We start from the raw sequence: 16,289 nt of genomic DNA on the forward strand, positions 1-16,289 counted from the left end.
TGTATGGTCCCTATTGCTTTTTTTGTCTTAGTAACAATTATTTAGCAGTTCAGTTCAGATAAGGGAATGCCAACCTGGCAGTTATATGGTTGTTTACTCAACAGAGATATATACCCATGATAAAGCAACATTAAACCTTACTCTATCATAGGTAGCTTATAGTTTGCGTCACAATTAGGTACCGGTGACGTAGGGATGAGTGTACAGTCTATTAAATAAATGGCCTGTGATAAGCCTGTTCATTTGTGAGGTGGAAGGAGTGTCTGTTTGTGTGGCCCTCTCTCCTCTCTAACCAACCTTATTACTGTAGGTGAAAGGAGAAGGTAGTCACATCATGGGTGAATCATGTATGAGTGTACACAAGATAAGGGACCCTCTTTTCCAATACCAGAATTTGACTCAAATCCTAAATGTCTATGTCATCTCTAAATAAGAGTATGTTAGGTATAGAGCACAGATTCATACAAAATAAAATACTTTCATTTAGCCATGAAAGTTCGAAAACTGTACTGTACGGGCATAAGTATACAGTTGCTAATGATTGATCCACTAATATAGCATCAAAGATGGTGAATCTGCGTCACTTCGGGTTGTAATCAACGTGTGACCTTCATGACCCAGTATCACTATCATTTCTCACGCTCTCTCCTTATGGTAAAGCCAACAGTGATTGCTAGGAAGGTAGACTGATTATACTTGATATCCTTGCAGAAAAGTCCCCCCTCCATCTCAGTGCCAAGGACCATAAACAGGTCCAAAGATCAAACTGCATGCACTGTAACAAAAACAGCAAACGGGCAGGGTTTGCTGTACCAACTACCAAGACCACGCACCAGCCCCGACCTTCACGCATAGGGTAGGATTTTGGATTATTTTTCATTTTTATCTCAAAGGTGTTATTCTTTGTCATTTGATCTAATGTAATGATAAACCCATTGTCATGTTTAGTTTTAATTGTGATAAAGATTATATTTATGATATTTCCTTCTCTATTGAAGTACTTTTCATAGCTTCAACAGTGTCCTCTGTCATTGTTTTTAGTTCTGCATTTAGATTTTGTGTATATCATATCAATGTATATTCAAAGCTTGGTAGTGGACTTTCAGTTTTAAGTTAAGTGTATTTGACGTGTGACCGTCAAATTTGCAATTTTGTACAATTCAACATGTGGATATGGATTAATAAATTAAATCCTTGGTGGCCTCAACTGTCATATGGAATATTTTGTAAGTAGTCTACTCACGCTCACACAGGACTAAGGATGGCAACTTTCGAAATGAAGAGCATTCTGAAGGTGTCTAGTAAGTATTTTTCCCTTTTCCTTACTGATATATATATATATATATATATATATATATATATATATATACTGTATATATTTTTGATATTGTGACCTTTTTAGTTGACCACAAATCAAGTAATCTTTGTTTAGAACTATTTTGAATTGCTTGTCATTGTATTAAACGTGACTACATTGATAATTATTTATTGTTGTAATATGAACATAGAATTGATTGCAAACTGGTATTAAATCTTTATCGAATCAGATCACAATCGTCCAATACTGAGGCAATCGTTAAAACAAGCATAGGCCAGTCAATTTTAGGACATTACTATCTACTACTATCTATCTACTGTATGGCACTGCCAGTGTAGGGGAGACTGGAGACTTTTACTCTAATGAACTAGGTCAGTAATTTGTCTCATAATCATTCATAGGTCTGTACATAAGACGGTAGGTTCACAATATTTTCATCCGAAAAGTCCGGACATTGCATTTTCCCCCGTGCCAGAGGCACTTGTAACAGTAGCTGGGGTCAAATATAACACCTAAAAAAATTAACCAAATTAATTCATGTTCATGAATTATCATATCATAGACGTATGTAATGATTTTGCTAGAAATATGACTATTTCTATGTAGGTAACCAATAATTACAGTAACAACCATATTTGTGCATGGCCATTCGGTTCCTCTCTAAACATCTGAATAGTTTCTTTCACCCCTAAAAAAACTAACATTTGCCCATACAACGCAGATATCTGGCTGTAACTTTTTAAGCAGGGTGAGAACCTAAATGTGCATGTACTGTGTGAGTTTCATCACTCTAGCTCTTTTCTGATTGGAGAAATTCAAGGTTTTACAATTGCCCCCTGTTACAATTCCCCCAGTCCCCCCTACTACCATTGAAACATTTGTATTATCAGTTCAAATTCACGATGCACAAAATAGTTAATAGTTACTATTTTATAATTTTTTACCTTTTAAGCAATAACTAATTTGATCTAATTAAATCTGATGTCGAGTTAAATGTATAAGCTTAATTAAAGGTAACTCTAAAATATATCTGTGTCCTTCAACCCTCATCCACTCTAATCTCATTTTATCACTGTTTCACCTCCAGAGCTCAACTCCCGGCTGAAGTTGGAGAGCTCTACCCAGAGTCACTCCATAGGGGCGGTGCGCTGGAACCTTCCTGAGGAAGACCTCCAGGCCCACAGCTCAGTCCCTACCAGCCCCTCCAAGAGCAGCGCCCCCTCCACACGCCGCTTACAGGTAGGCTACACGCAAACACACACACACACACACGCACACACACACACACCTCCATCCACTCACAGCATCACATCAGCATCCAGTCCATCCAAAAGTCTTTCTATTAATTTGTGCACTCTTCTACCTGTATGTGTTTGTACTGTTTTTCTACATTTGCCTGCTCATCCTGTATGTGTGTTTCTCTTGTAGCAACACCCTCGTCAGAACGGCCTGAAGAACCTGCGCAGCCTGCAGGAGTGTGTCCGCTTCATCAACCACTGGAAGAAGCAGGTGGCCCAAGTCTGCAAGGTAAGTAGGCCCCTGAGAGGGAGAGAGAGGGGAAGAGAGTGGGAGACAGGGGAGACATACATTTATAGAAATAAAAAGGAAGAGCGATGTGGGTAAGAGAACGAGGAAACAAAAGCAGTAACTGAGAAAGCTCAGACAGACCAGGAATGCACATTGATTTCCAACATTAGTATGATAGTATTAGCGATAGTATTAACGATAGTATTAGTGATAGCATTAATTTGCCCCTTATTTGTATTAATGCAAAATGCCGCTGGAATTATGGATTGTGAGGTCAAAGAACAAGTAAATGCACAGGGAAGTTAGATGTGCAGTGAAGGAGAAACAGTAGGCCTGGCTTAGTGGAGCTGGCGTCAGTCACTGGGGAACTTTGAGACAGGTGTTGAATGAAGCCTAGATAGTGAATAAGGCCTGTCTGTAGGTCAGGGATTGTTCACCGTTAACCAAAAAGTATAGAGAACGGAATCTTTACAGAGAACGGAATCAACAAAAAAATATAGAAAAGGGGTTTGTTGCCCCCAAAGGGACATTAGAACTGTCTCTTGAGTAAAACAGGGTGAAATAATCCATTTGGGTTGATCACCTTGTTAAACGTTCACAGGCTCTGCTATAGCTTGAACACCTGGGTTGACTGGGTTGGTTAGTCATCACATTGACAGCTGGACCGTTTAATACTTTCCCTTATAGAAGAAAAAGTATTGGAATTTAGCGGATTTATTACCTTTACATTTGACATTTTAGTCATTTAGTAGACGCTCTTATCCAGAGCGACTTACAGTTAGGGCATTCATCTTAAGATAGCTTGGTGGGACAACCACATATCACAGGCATAGTAAGTAAACTTCTCCTCAATAAAGTAGTTATCAGCAAAGTCAGAGCTAGAAGGGGGTGAGGGGGGAGTCAAGTACAAGTGTTGGTTCACTGATATTGGATAAACATTGCTAAGCAAGACAGATGACACAGCTAATTGAGGTATATGTTGTGAAATTGTTAGATATTACTTGTTAGATATTACTGCACTGTCGGAGCTAGAAGCACAAGCATTTCGCTACACCAGCAATAACATCTTCTAAACACGTGTATGTGACAAATAAGATTTGATTTGATTTGATGGGTAGGGAGGGTACTGATATGGGGGTTCTTATCGCCCTTTACAGCTCTGTTAACCCACTCCAGTGCCCTGTGGTGCTGAGCTGGAACACACAGGGTTATAGTCAAACCATGTATCTTAGGCAGATACCCCTCCAGGGTGGGAGGAGAGGTTACAGGGACACTAGGGCAGGGGCGGGAGATTTTTACAAGGGGGCCAGGTGGGGGTTGGAGGTAGGGCGGTGTCGGGAGTGCTGAGCTGGCATCTGGCGTAGGACTGCCAGGTGGGAACAGGGTTACATAACGAAAAACACACTCAACCATCCCATTTTGCAGTTATTTGATCTGGTTTTGCAACGCATGGCTAAATGTTTTCGCCTTGTGCCTGTTTTTTTTGTGTGTGAATCAAGCTATATTTCACGCAAAATCACACGCTGTACTCGGTCAATGGAGAACGCAGTATTGCTACGACATTGCTATGACAGTAATAAGATGGTTGAGATGAGAAAGCTAAACACACTATTGAGAATGTACAGTTTGATATTGACCTTGTTGCTGTTTTGTGTTGTTGCAGAGTGGCAGTGATGCGAGGGAAGGCACCAGTAAAGGAGAGACCCCTGTGGAACTGAAAGACCCCAAAACAGAACGCAGTCTAGAGGAAAGCAGGAAACTCATTCTCCTGTGGGCCAATGAGCTCAACAGTGTTGACCAGGTGTTGAAGAAAAGCCCCTGGGTGCAGGAGAGAAGTGAGGAGGAGGAGGAGGAGGAAGCAGAAAACAGGGATGGAGAGGAGGACCCTAACGAGGAAGTGCAGCAGAGGATCATGGAGTGGGCCAAGGAGCTGCAGAGCGCCTCAGAGGTGAGAGGTCAGGGGTCAAGGATACAAATATATATAAGAGACAAAGGAACACTACTGAAGAAGGAAATGGGGGAAATACAGTGTTCCCTTGGTTAACTGCTATCTGCAGATTTGCTAGCAAAAACAGACCATTTAGCATAAGGGCTAAAAGGTCCAAAAAGTGTGATGGGAGACCCATAGAGATGACTTGGTATTAACGTCCATGTGTCTGTGTCTACACAGAGCTGTGGGGTGCAGAGCGATGAGCTCGGCAAGGTTCTGCGTCTGGTGGGCCTGAAGAAGAAGAGACTGGTCAACCTCCTGCCCTTACTGGAGTTCATTACCTGGTCACTGCTAAAGGAGGACTGCAAGGTGAGATACAGACACCGACGTACGCAGGCGCACACAAACAAACACACACATAGAAAAACAGAATAAAAGCTGCAAAAGAGGTCAACACTATATATTAGCGAACTAGTTTAATAGTTTATTCATTTATTAGGGGTCTTCTCATAAAACATAACACAACTCGTGATGTTATGCTTACAGCTTCTTCTTTTCTAAAGTCATACCCTCACCTGAATCCATTGTAATTAGTTAGCAATGTTCCCTCTTAAACATTCAAATTTCTGTTGATTGAGAATCAGCAATAACATTATATAGGCTATATGCTCAAATATGCACACCTACCTACCAACCTACACCAGGTAAAAAAACCTAGGTGTTATTTTAGATTCCGAACAAAATTTCGAATCACACATTAGGAATGTGACCAAAATAGCTTTTTACCACCTGAGGAACATTGCCACGGTGCGGCCGTTTCTCTCTCAGGCTGATACAGAGAGACTCATCCATGCTTTTATTACAAGCAGGCTTGACTACTGTAATGCTCTCCTGTCTGATCTACCCAAAAAAGCCATCGGTCAACTGCAAAACATACAGAATGCTGCAGCACGGGTACTGACCAAGACCAGATAGATAGCACACATTACACCGGTTTTAAGGTCTCTGCACTGGCTGCCTGTGAGGTTTAGAATTAATTTAATAGGACTAAAATGTCAATTGGATCACAAAAAAATAAATTAAAAAATGGAAATTAGAATCATTCATTTCAAAGTTACAGAACAAAAGTAAGGTTCTTTAGCAAGATCATGATGGATTAGATGAGGTATTTTTTTTAAATTACTTTCTATAGTATTTAAACCACCATATCAAAGCCTTTTTTTAAATTAAATATCTAGTAATACTATTGGGATATGTTACAGTACAAAACATTTTAAATAAACATCACAAGACAGTCATCCCAAACCAAACTCCATACAGCCCTATCTGTCTCATCACCCATACAGTAGAGTGAATGATTGACTGTTGTCTTGTCTAAACTTCATGCCCGCTGTACTTTCGCCTTGTTGTGATAAGGCCCCAGGTCATTCAATATAGTGCAATAAAACATAATGTAGAGAAAACTGCCAGTCTAGCATTTACATCATACTGTCCTCTGTATCAGCATAATCTGTCATCTGTAGGTGTGATCTGCCTATTGGTCAGGGTTGACAAGAATATGTATGCATTTTAATCTGTTGATCTGGTCTGTGTCACTTTGATCAATACATTTCAAGTCACAGTAAAAAAAAAAAAGATGAAAATGAAACTCTTAAAGCCTGCATTCCTAAACCTTACCCGCGTTCCTGAACTTTACCCGCGTTCCTAAACTTTCCCAGCGTTCCTAAACTTTACCCGCGTTCCTAAACTTTACCTGCGTTCCTAAACTTTACCCGCGTTCCTAAACTTTACCCGCGTTCCTAAACCTTACCCGCGTTCCTAAACTTTACCCGCGTTCCTAAACTTTCCCTGCGTTCCTAAACTTTACCCGCGTTCCTAAACTTTACCTGCATTCCTAAACTTTACCTGCGTTCCTAAACTTTACCCGCGTTCCTAAACTTTCCCTGCATTCCTAAACTTTCCCTGCGTTCCTAAACTTTACCTGCGTTCCTAAACTTTACCTGCGTTCCTAAACTTTCCCTGCGTTCCTAAACCTTACCCGCGTTCCTAAACTTTCCCTACGTTCCTAAACTTTCCCTGCGTTCCTAAACTTTACCTGCGTTCCTAAACTTTACCCGCGTTCCTAAACTTTACCTGCGTTCCTAACCTTACCCGCGTTCCTAAACTTTCCCTGCGTTCCTAAACTTTACCTGCGTTCCTAAACTTTCCCTGCGTTCCTAAACTTTACCTGCGTTCCAAAACTTTCCCTGCGTTCCTAAACTTTACCTGCGTTCCTAAACTTTACCTGCGTTCCTAAACTTTACCTGCGTTCCTAAACTTTCCCTACGTTCCTATTTTCAGAGCGTCATTCCTCAGCTGTGGCTGTCAGCAAAGCAGCGCACCTGGAAGGCAGGCACTGCAAGATACATCCCTAACTCAGTGTGGAACTGGATGATCAGTGCATCAGGTAACTATCCTTCTATTTGGACACGTACTTTAATTTAAAATAAGAAAAAAGAAAAAAAGCACAGAAAATAAGAATGAATACAATATTAAATAGTGTTTTCCATACATTTTGCCCAAACCTTGAACTACAGCTTAAATAATGGTACTAGCTACTAGCATAGAAAAGTAGAATAAAGTGAAAACAGATGACAGAATGTAATTTAAAATGATGAAAGTAAAAAATTTGCAGCACATTTCAGAAAGCTACAAACTCAACCAACTCTCTCCCCCCTCTTCCCTATAGCTGACGTGACCCTTGACCCCATGACTAACCACTCATGGCTTCAGCTCTCCGACGACCACCGAAAGGTCCAGGAGGGAATATCCGAGTCCAACCTGCCCTTCAGTCCCCAGCGCTTTGACGCCTGGCCTGGCGTGCTGGGCTGGGAGGGCTACGCCTCCGGACGCCACTACTGGGAAGTCGACATAGTCAACAATGGCTACTGGCGGGTGGGCCTGACCACGGCGGGCGCCAAACGCCATGGCCGCTTCCCCATGAGCCCCCAGACGGGCTACTGGACCCTGTGGCGCAGTATCCACCAATTCTACGCCTGTACCAAGCCCGAGACGCCCCTGCCCCTGGATCTGGTGGCCCGCCGGATGGGGATCTATCTAGACTACGAGGAAGGACAGATCTCCTTCTACAACGCGGAGACCAAGTCGCACATCTACACATTCACAGGCACCTTCAAGGAGAAGCTGTACCCGGTGTTTTCCCCGCTGGACGGTCGCACACTCATCACCGTCATCTCGCCGCATAAGGTCTCTACGTTTTGAAGACATCAGGGGTCTTTGGTTTGAAGGTTCTCCCCACACATAAGCTGAAAACAGAGCTGGTTTTCCTTTGCCTTTCAATCACTGGCTGATTTGGACTTGGAAAACCAGGTGTGTCATTGTGTGCGTGTGCATGTGTGTGTGTGTGTGTGCATAATGAGCAGCTTGCTCCAGTGACCTCTGTCCGAACTCTACCGTCTGCAGAAACTTACATCAACAACTTTCTCCCTCAAGGGTTTTCACCTAAATCATGACTTTCCCTCCTTTATTCTTCTCACTCTCCATCTCTCTCTCTCTCTCTCTCTCTCTCTCGCTGTCATTATCTTCCTCCCTCCTCTCTCTCCTCTGTTTTCCCCTCTTTTTCCTCTCCTCCAGCATAAAACTAACTGTCCGGCCAATCAATAACATTAATTGATCAAGGAAGTGCCAAGAAGAAGAGAAAACTATTGGAGAAGCAGTTGACACCTTGACCATCACAGACTTGGGTTGAGCTTGGGCCCCGTTCCCACATCAATCCCTAGCCTTGGCCTAGATACTTTTGGACGGCCCCTTATAGATCTGAAAGAACCAGATGGGTGGAATCAAAAACAAAGAAACTTCACGCTCCAATATAAAGTGTGTCTGTTAACACGCACTTTTGACAAGTTAGATTCAAACATCAAATGTTAGAAAAGCCCCATGTTTTTATCACCTTTTTGAAAATGTAAAATACTGTATGTATATAAATTGCATTATGACACTAAAACAGCTAGCTAAATGGAAGATGGAAAATGTACACTGAGGAGAACTAGTTATTTTAAATCTACTTGTACTGTATATTACTGTGTATCTATCTACCTATATATCTAAATCTGTATGTCTGTATTTATTAACTTTATAATGCATTGGCATAATCTGCTAATACAAAATTGTCAACAAGTATGAATATTTTTGTCTACAAAACATGTATTTATTTGTGTGCATCACATTTTCTCTCTGACTCATGTAAATGTCCTTTCGGGCACATTGACAGTTTATAATGGTGATGGTCATGGTGCATACCAAGGTCACATTACATTTCATATGAGACAGTTCAGTATGTTACAAGTGTGGTTGCCAATACAGAAACATCTCTATATAATGTGATACTGATGCCTACAGTATCAATGTGTGAGCACACCCATAGCAATGATTGTGTGATCACGTTCCCCTCCCCTCAAGACATATATGACTAACAAATAACACAAAATAACTACTGGTAGTAATGCCATATCTACAAGGGTGGGATGTGAGTATGTTTTAGTTGCTTCAATGAAAAGTCTTAAAAGGTTGGCAATTATATTTAATAGGTCCCACAAGTGGACATATACCGGAAGTTTTTGGTACCGTGTGTTCAACTTTAGGCCTCACACACCCAGGGTCCGTAGGCCTCACAGTCCACAGCAAACAGACTCCTGTCCCCGCTATGGTCAGCACAGTCCCTGTGCTCGGAGTCCCACTCAACTTCTATCCTACAACAACATACACACACTGTGAGACTTTTCTGTAATTTCAACCGTAAAACACTGTAGAATGCACAGTAAAATACCTTAAATGTGTTTTACAGCATTAATGCTGTAGATTGCACTGGATTATGAGTAAAATGCTGAAAAAATACTGTTATTAACTGTAATTGTAAGCCCCCTGTAAAAATTACTCTAACTTACTGTATTTATTTACAGTAGTACCCAACGCTGCTGTAGTTGGCGGTGCCAAATGTGTGTGAGAGAGAAAGAGAGCTTGTATTGCATAGTTGAAACCAAGACTGTTCTCAGGTCAGGTCTGCCGGTTTTGACTAGCAGAAGTGACATTTTGTAGCAGGTTACAAGAATTAACGCAGCAAGTTAGGATAATTGGGTCAAGGTTAGGGAAAGTTAAAATGCTAACATTGTCTCCAACGCGACTCAAACCTATCTACAACCTGCCCTGAGAGCAGTCTTGATTTCCACTAATGCGATGCTCCGCGCCAAACGGTCTGTGAGCGTCTAAATATTCTTGAGCTGCTGCTAGGTATGTAATAATTCCATATACTATATACTTCCATATACCTACTGCAGGTTTTCTTAACTAAGCTACTAGCTAGCTAGCTTGTTTGGATTGTGTTAGCCAGCCAAGTTGACATGTCGATCTGTTGCATTGATCTTTCTTGCTGGTAAAAAAATCAGTGGTATTGTAACTATAGAGAAAATAAATTTAGCATTAACAACGTGCAGAAATCCATATGTGTGTTTCTTTGGATAGGCTACTTGTCAAGTTGCGACAATTCAAATCTGGTATAGGAACAAAAAGAGGTCAATACACGTCTTCTAAAATAGACTAGTATTTTAATTAATGCAAACACTTGAATGGTAAATATGATGTTCGTATATACGGGCCCACTGAAAAACCACGCAGGGCAGTCAGAGAACTGAGCTTTTGTTATAAGTTCTTCTTTAAATACTCTGACAGAGATAGTTCCCGCTCCCTGCTGGGCCTGTTAGAGTAGAGGCTGGGTGTGGTTTAAACTTACCCAACCTATCGATGGCGCACAGGCTGGTCCCATCCCCTTGGCGCTTCACTGTTGCCGGGCATTAGTTGTTATCTTTACAACTTGTCTCGAGTCAGCAACCTCAGACATAGTTTGTTCTTCTTTGTAGCAGAACACATGTCCTTGAGCGGTTTAACAAAGAGGCAGTGTGTGTGTGAATCACAAGTCTGTCTTAGCCTACCCCCTAACGGTTCCTCACATTAATCACAGCTTGTTATGTTAAACAATCTATATCAGTACAGCACAAACCTATTATGTTTAATCATTAATGTATTCTTTCTAAGCTAGGCATCACATCTAGTTATAAGAAAATAGATCCCCACATACTTAACCGGTGGGTGCATGACATGGGTGGCATGGTGCTAACACTATGGTATTAGTGGCAAAGTGGTCGTAGGCTACACCAGACAAAAAGACTCCCGTCTAGGGAGGGAGCGAGAGTTTAGCTAGAATGCACCAGTAGTTTGTCAGCAGTCACGGACTGACATTTTGCCTTGGGATGTATAATTTTGGGGGGATTCTGTAGTTGGAATGAGAGTCGTCTCAGATGAAAGGGGAATGGTGCTTGCTAATGTTAGCTATAGCTCTGAGATGGGGAACTCCATTAGACACCTTTCTTTAAACATCTCTGGCTAGCTCTATTCAGTCTGGGGGGTGCATGTGATTTAGCAGAAGTGCAGTGGAATATTCCCGCTGCTTTTGTTATCCTTATTAAACCATTAAATTAATGAATTCAGCAACAACAGGCACAGACTTATATTTTTGCCCTGCAGGATATTAAAGTTATCTTTTATTTTCATTTTCTTCAGATTGTGTGGTTAGCTCGCTAGCATTATTCAGGGCGAATGGTCCTGGCATTTACCCGCGTGAGTTGAATTTTCCTCGTGCTTTTGCTAGTCTTTCAGAATGTATCCTTATCCATCCATTAATTAGGCAACGTTAAATTAATTATATCTGAAACATCAGGCACAGATTGATATTTTATTTATCCTTGTAGTCTATTTCATTTTTTTTTCATGAGATTGTGTGGTTGGCATGAGTTGGTATAGCTTGATAGCTGTGTAATTTGGTGGCTGGGGGTAGTGTCATTTTCATATTGCATGCTGGCTGGTAGCTGGAAGTAGCTTTGTTGGGAATGTACAGGTGTCAATCCTGCAATTTCTGTTGCCTAAATATTAAAGCATTCATTACTCATGCAAAAAAACTGAAATGTGGCAAACTACAGTTTTGCTTGTGGGGTAAAGGAGTGCCCTTGCATTTTTGAAGAACTTCTCTGCTTTTAAATCCCATGTATATAGGAGTCATAAAACGAATGAGGCGACTCAACAAGGGGAATTCCCATGGACCTGTCAGGTTCAGGGATGCTAATTTCAGAACCCTATTTTTTCAGTTTTGTGTGCTCATTTGAGAGGGCATATCAGAGATGGGGGGAAAAGGTGTCTTGTCCCAATAGAGGCTGCTCCAGATATTTCCGGATCAGGTCATCTTTCAACTCCCATCTGAGCAGAAAGCCGGTTGCAGATCACAGTCATGTCAGACAAAATGCAGAAAACACAGTAGATGATGAGACTGTCACACTCGCAGATGCACATGTCGATAAAGATGATGTAGTTGATGAAGATGACCAAGGGGCATTCTTGAGTAACTTAGCCTTGTTTTACTTAAAGATGCAAGCCAAAATGCTGTTGCCAGCCAGCACAATACAGCCCATAATATAGGAGTTCCAGGAGGTCCATAACTGTGGAATGAAAGGTGTGCTTTCAAAACTCCACAAGAAGTTGTCTATGCTTAACTTGCATGAAAGTCAGATAAAGCAAATAATTGATAAAGTATCACAAGAAGGTCTGATAACAGTACAGATCGGACAAAACACGAAAGTCATTTTTCAAAAATAACTTTAGCTATGTTGAGCCCTCAGGTATGAAATAACACAAAATCCTGGCGGTATACATGACACTGGGTGAGATTCTGCCCCACAATCGATCATCAATCGATCCCATGCAATTGGTATTGCTCTGTTGGGAGAATGATTTTAAATATTTTGGGCATGAGAAAGTGTTTTCCAATCTGATTGCAGATTTTGGGGATATTGAGGATTCAGGCTTTGAGACAGGGGATGGGGAAACTCTTAAAGGGTCATTGATCGCCATTGCTGTGGACAATCTTGGGTCCCACTGTATTGGTGGGTTTACAGAAAACTTTAGCTGTTGTAGGTATTTCTGCCGATACTGCTTAGTTGACAGAGAGACCTTTCAAAGAGCACCTCACAAGCTTGGCCCAAAGAGAACGATCAGTAACTATCAAGACAGTGTTGAGGAACTGTCCACCACTGACCAAGACATAATTCAAGGGATCAAGTTCGATTCTGTGTTCAACATTTTAACCCACTTCCATGTGTGTAAAGGGCTTCCTCCTTGTCTAGGCCATGATTTATTTGAAGGAATAGTGTCGTATGACTTGGCCCTTTTCATTAAGTATCTAGTAACTGTAGAAAAAAACATTTCACATATGTCCAGTTAAATAGATGCATGTCACAGCTCAGACATACAGGGAGCGATGCACATAACAAGCCATGTGTGATCAAACCAAATGGAGAAAAACTTGGAGGCCATGCAGCCCAGAATTGGTGTTTTCTGCGACTACTACCAGTCTATGTTGGCGATAGGATAAAAACCAACTAGACAGTGAGGTCTGGCAGTTGTGTCTCAAACTGAGGGAGATGGTTGAGCTAATTTGTGCCTAAATAATATGGATGATTTTCTAGTACATATGTTGTAGAATGAAACACCTATTTGCCTTTAATGCTTATGGATTAAGAACCAATTAAAGGGTTAAAACAGAGCAGAGACATTTCTTTAGTGCAAACACTGTGCTTCTGATAACTCCCTGTAGCTGATCTGGGTATGTCAATGACATGTGATGGAGATAAAACTTCTCGTGGTAGCTGTGTGGAGATTGGAGTAACAATGGAACTGATGTTATCACTTGTTTGTGCTTATGACCTGACACATGGCCACATGCACATAATCTCAAGGGCCAGGGAGGATGGCTGTTGGTAAATGCTTAAATATATGTGGTTTAGAATGGGTTACGGATGACATGTTTAAACCATGTTTAAGTATTAATTGATATGTTTTATAATGTGTTATGAAAGGATAAGGGTAAAACAGAATGAACACGATTGATACTTTGTACTCCAGATGCATGTCTGGATAGTGAATATAGTCAATACAGAGTGTGATTGTTTTTTAACGTACGTATGTATATAATTTTTTGAGTCACGCCACTAATAAGAGACAGAAGCCCCACTTAGAGAAATGCACGTAGCCTCGTGAGTAGCCAACACGTGACACTGAAAGATGTTATTCATTCACATAGAGAGGAGTAACTATGTATGTTGTATAAGCTTGACTATGCATTTGTGTCTGTATAAAAGGAGAGCTTCGAGTCATGGCAAGCAGCTACTCCATGGACCAGCTCGGCTTTCGTTGCTTCGTGTAATAAAAGTCTATCTTGATTCAACAAAAACTCTGGAAGAACTTTTGATTGTTAACAAGTATAGTGATAATTATCCACGACAATAATTAGTCACAATAAACATTGCATACTTGAGGGTTCTGATTGAAGAATATGTGCATTTGAGAAGCACTATGTTCCCTGACTCCAAACTGAAACCAAAGCATCACTACTTGTTACGCTACCCCGACCTCATCCTGCAATTTGGGCCACTCATTCGTTTGTGGACACTGAGGTTTGAGAGCAAGCACTCCTACTTCAAGGAGTGTGCCAGAAAACTTCACAACTTTAGAAACCTGTGCAAAACGTTGTCAGAGAGACACCAGTTACTCCAATCTTACTTATGCAGCGGCCAATTGTTTCCACATAGCATTGAAGTTGTCGGTGTCATGAATGAATTTCAGGAGCAATTATATAACAACGCCATTCAGGGAGCTATACAGTCAAAAGGGTTCACAAAGCAAAGCACTGCAGAGGTGTCTAAAGTTGTATACAACGGAACAACATACACTAAAGGCCTTGTTGTTTTAATTGGAGAGAATGATGACGGATACACATTTGGAAAAATCTCACTGATTCTGGTCACAGAATCACAGGTCCCTTTAATTGTTGGGGTGTATCAGTCTGTGTCACTGGTCGATCTCGGGGTTCATTTTATACCAGATTCTGTGATTAATTATGTGTGTGTTAATGCAGATAATCTGAGTGATTATTATCCACTACCAGTTTATAAAGTGTCAGGTTTCTCTGTTGTTTCCCTGTATCACTCAGTGTGTTCTCCTTAAACCAGTGTAGGCATGGAAGGTCTTCAAGATGCAATTAAACACCAATTGCCCGAGTTGGAGACCGAGACGGTGAGATCTTTCTCTGAGCATCTGAGGGGAAATGTTGGAGTGGAGAATATTAAAGACCTTGAATATGTTCAGCCGGAGGACATAAAACACCGGAAATTGCTTCAGTCCTTCAAGCAAAGAGGTGAGATCTTGATTGATAAATGTAACATGTTTACAGTGGGGGAAAAAAGTATTTAGTCAGCCACCAATTGTGCAAGTTCTCCCACTTAAAAAGATGAGAGAGGCCTGTAATTTTCATCATAGGTACACGTCAACTATGACAGACAAAATGAGGGAAAAAAATCCAGAAAATCACATTGTAGGATTTTTTATGAATTTATTTGCAAATTATGGTGGAAAATGAGTATTTGGTCACCTACAAACAAGCAAGATTTCTGGCTCTCACAGACCTGTAACTTCTTCTTTAAGAGGCTCCTCTGTCCTCCACTCGTTACCTGTATTAATGGCACCTGTTTGAACTTGTTATCAGTATAAAAGACACCTGTCCACAACCTCAAACAGTCACACTCCAAACTCTACTATGGCCAAGACCAAAGAGCTGTCAAAGGACACCAGAAACAGAATTGTAGACCTGCACCAGGCTGGGAAGACTGAATCTGCAATAGGTAAGCAGCTTGGTTTGAAGAAATCAACTGTGGGAGCAATTATTAGGAAATGGAAGACATACAAGACCACTGATAATCTCCCTCGATCTGGGGCTCCACGCAAGATCTCACCCCGTGGGGGTCAAAATGATCACAAGAACGGTGAGCAAAAATCCCAGAACCACACGGGGGACCTAGTGAATGACCTGCAGAGAGCTGGGACCAAAGTAACAAAGCCTACCATCAGTAACACACTACGCCGCCAGGGACTCAAATCCTGCAGTGCCAGACGTGTCCCCCTGCTTAAGCCAGTACATGTCCAGGCCCGTCTGAAGTTTGCTAGAGTGCATTTGGATGATCCAGAAGAGAATTGGGAGAATGTCATATGGTCAGATGAAACCAAAATAGAACTTTTTTGGTAAAAACTCAACTCGTCGTGTTTGGAGGACAAAGAATGCTGAGTTGCATCCAAAGAACACCATACCTACTGTGAAGCATGGGGGTGGAAACATCATGCTTTGGGGCTGTTTTTCTGCAAAGGGACCAGGACGACTGATCCGTGTAAAGGAAAGAATGAATGGGGCCATGTATCGTGAGATTTTGAGTGAAAACCTCCTTCCATCAGCAAGGTCATTGAAGATGAAATGTGGCTGGGTCTTTCAGCATGACAATGATCCCAAACACACCGCCCGGGCAACGAAGGAGTGGCTTCGTAAGAAGCATTTTAAGGTCCTGGAGTGGCCTAGCCAGTCTCCAG

The 16,289-nt window shown here is 41.5% G+C and overlaps 1 protein-coding gene across 1 annotated transcript; it reads left to right on the forward strand.

Moving 5' to 3' along the window:
* Window positions 1–697: 697 nt before the first annotated feature.
* Window positions 698–10,244, forward strand: LOC121571133 (E3 ubiquitin-protein ligase TRIM39-like). The gene is made up of 8 exons (XM_041882445.2): window positions 698–856; window positions 1,254–1,301; window positions 2,406–2,557; window positions 2,747–2,845; window positions 4,509–4,793; window positions 5,016–5,144; window positions 7,116–7,221; window positions 7,504–10,244. The coding sequence occupies exons 2-8, from the start codon at window positions 1,262–1,264 to the stop codon at window positions 8,034–8,036; spliced, it is 1,344 nt and encodes a 447-aa protein (XP_041738379.2). The 5' UTR covers window positions 698–856; window positions 1,254–1,261; the 3' UTR covers window positions 8,037–10,244.
* Window positions 10,245–16,289: the final 6,045 nt, after the last annotated feature.

Source organism: Coregonus clupeaformis, chromosome 8 (assembly GCF_020615455.1).
Source record: "Coregonus clupeaformis isolate EN_2021a chromosome 8, ASM2061545v1, whole genome shotgun sequence".
Lineage (NCBI taxonomy): Eukaryota > Metazoa > Chordata > Actinopteri > Salmoniformes > Salmonidae > Coregonus > Coregonus clupeaformis.

What these genes read in the sequence shown, in the direction of transcription:
- LOC121571133 (XM_041882445.2), top strand. Translation starts at nt 1,262, where the DNA reads ATGGCAACTTTCGAAATGAAGAGCATTCTGAAGGTGTCTA. An exon ending in GAGCATTCTGAAGGTGTCTA is followed by an intron (nt 1,302 to 2,405) that starts GTAAGTATTTTT and finishes TTTCACCTCCAG; the next exon opens with AGCTCAACTCCCGGCTGAAG. An exon ending in CTGGATGATCAGTGCATCAG is followed by an intron (nt 7,222 to 7,503) that starts GTAACTATCCTT and finishes TCTTCCCTATAG; the next exon opens with CTGACGTGACCCTTGACCCC.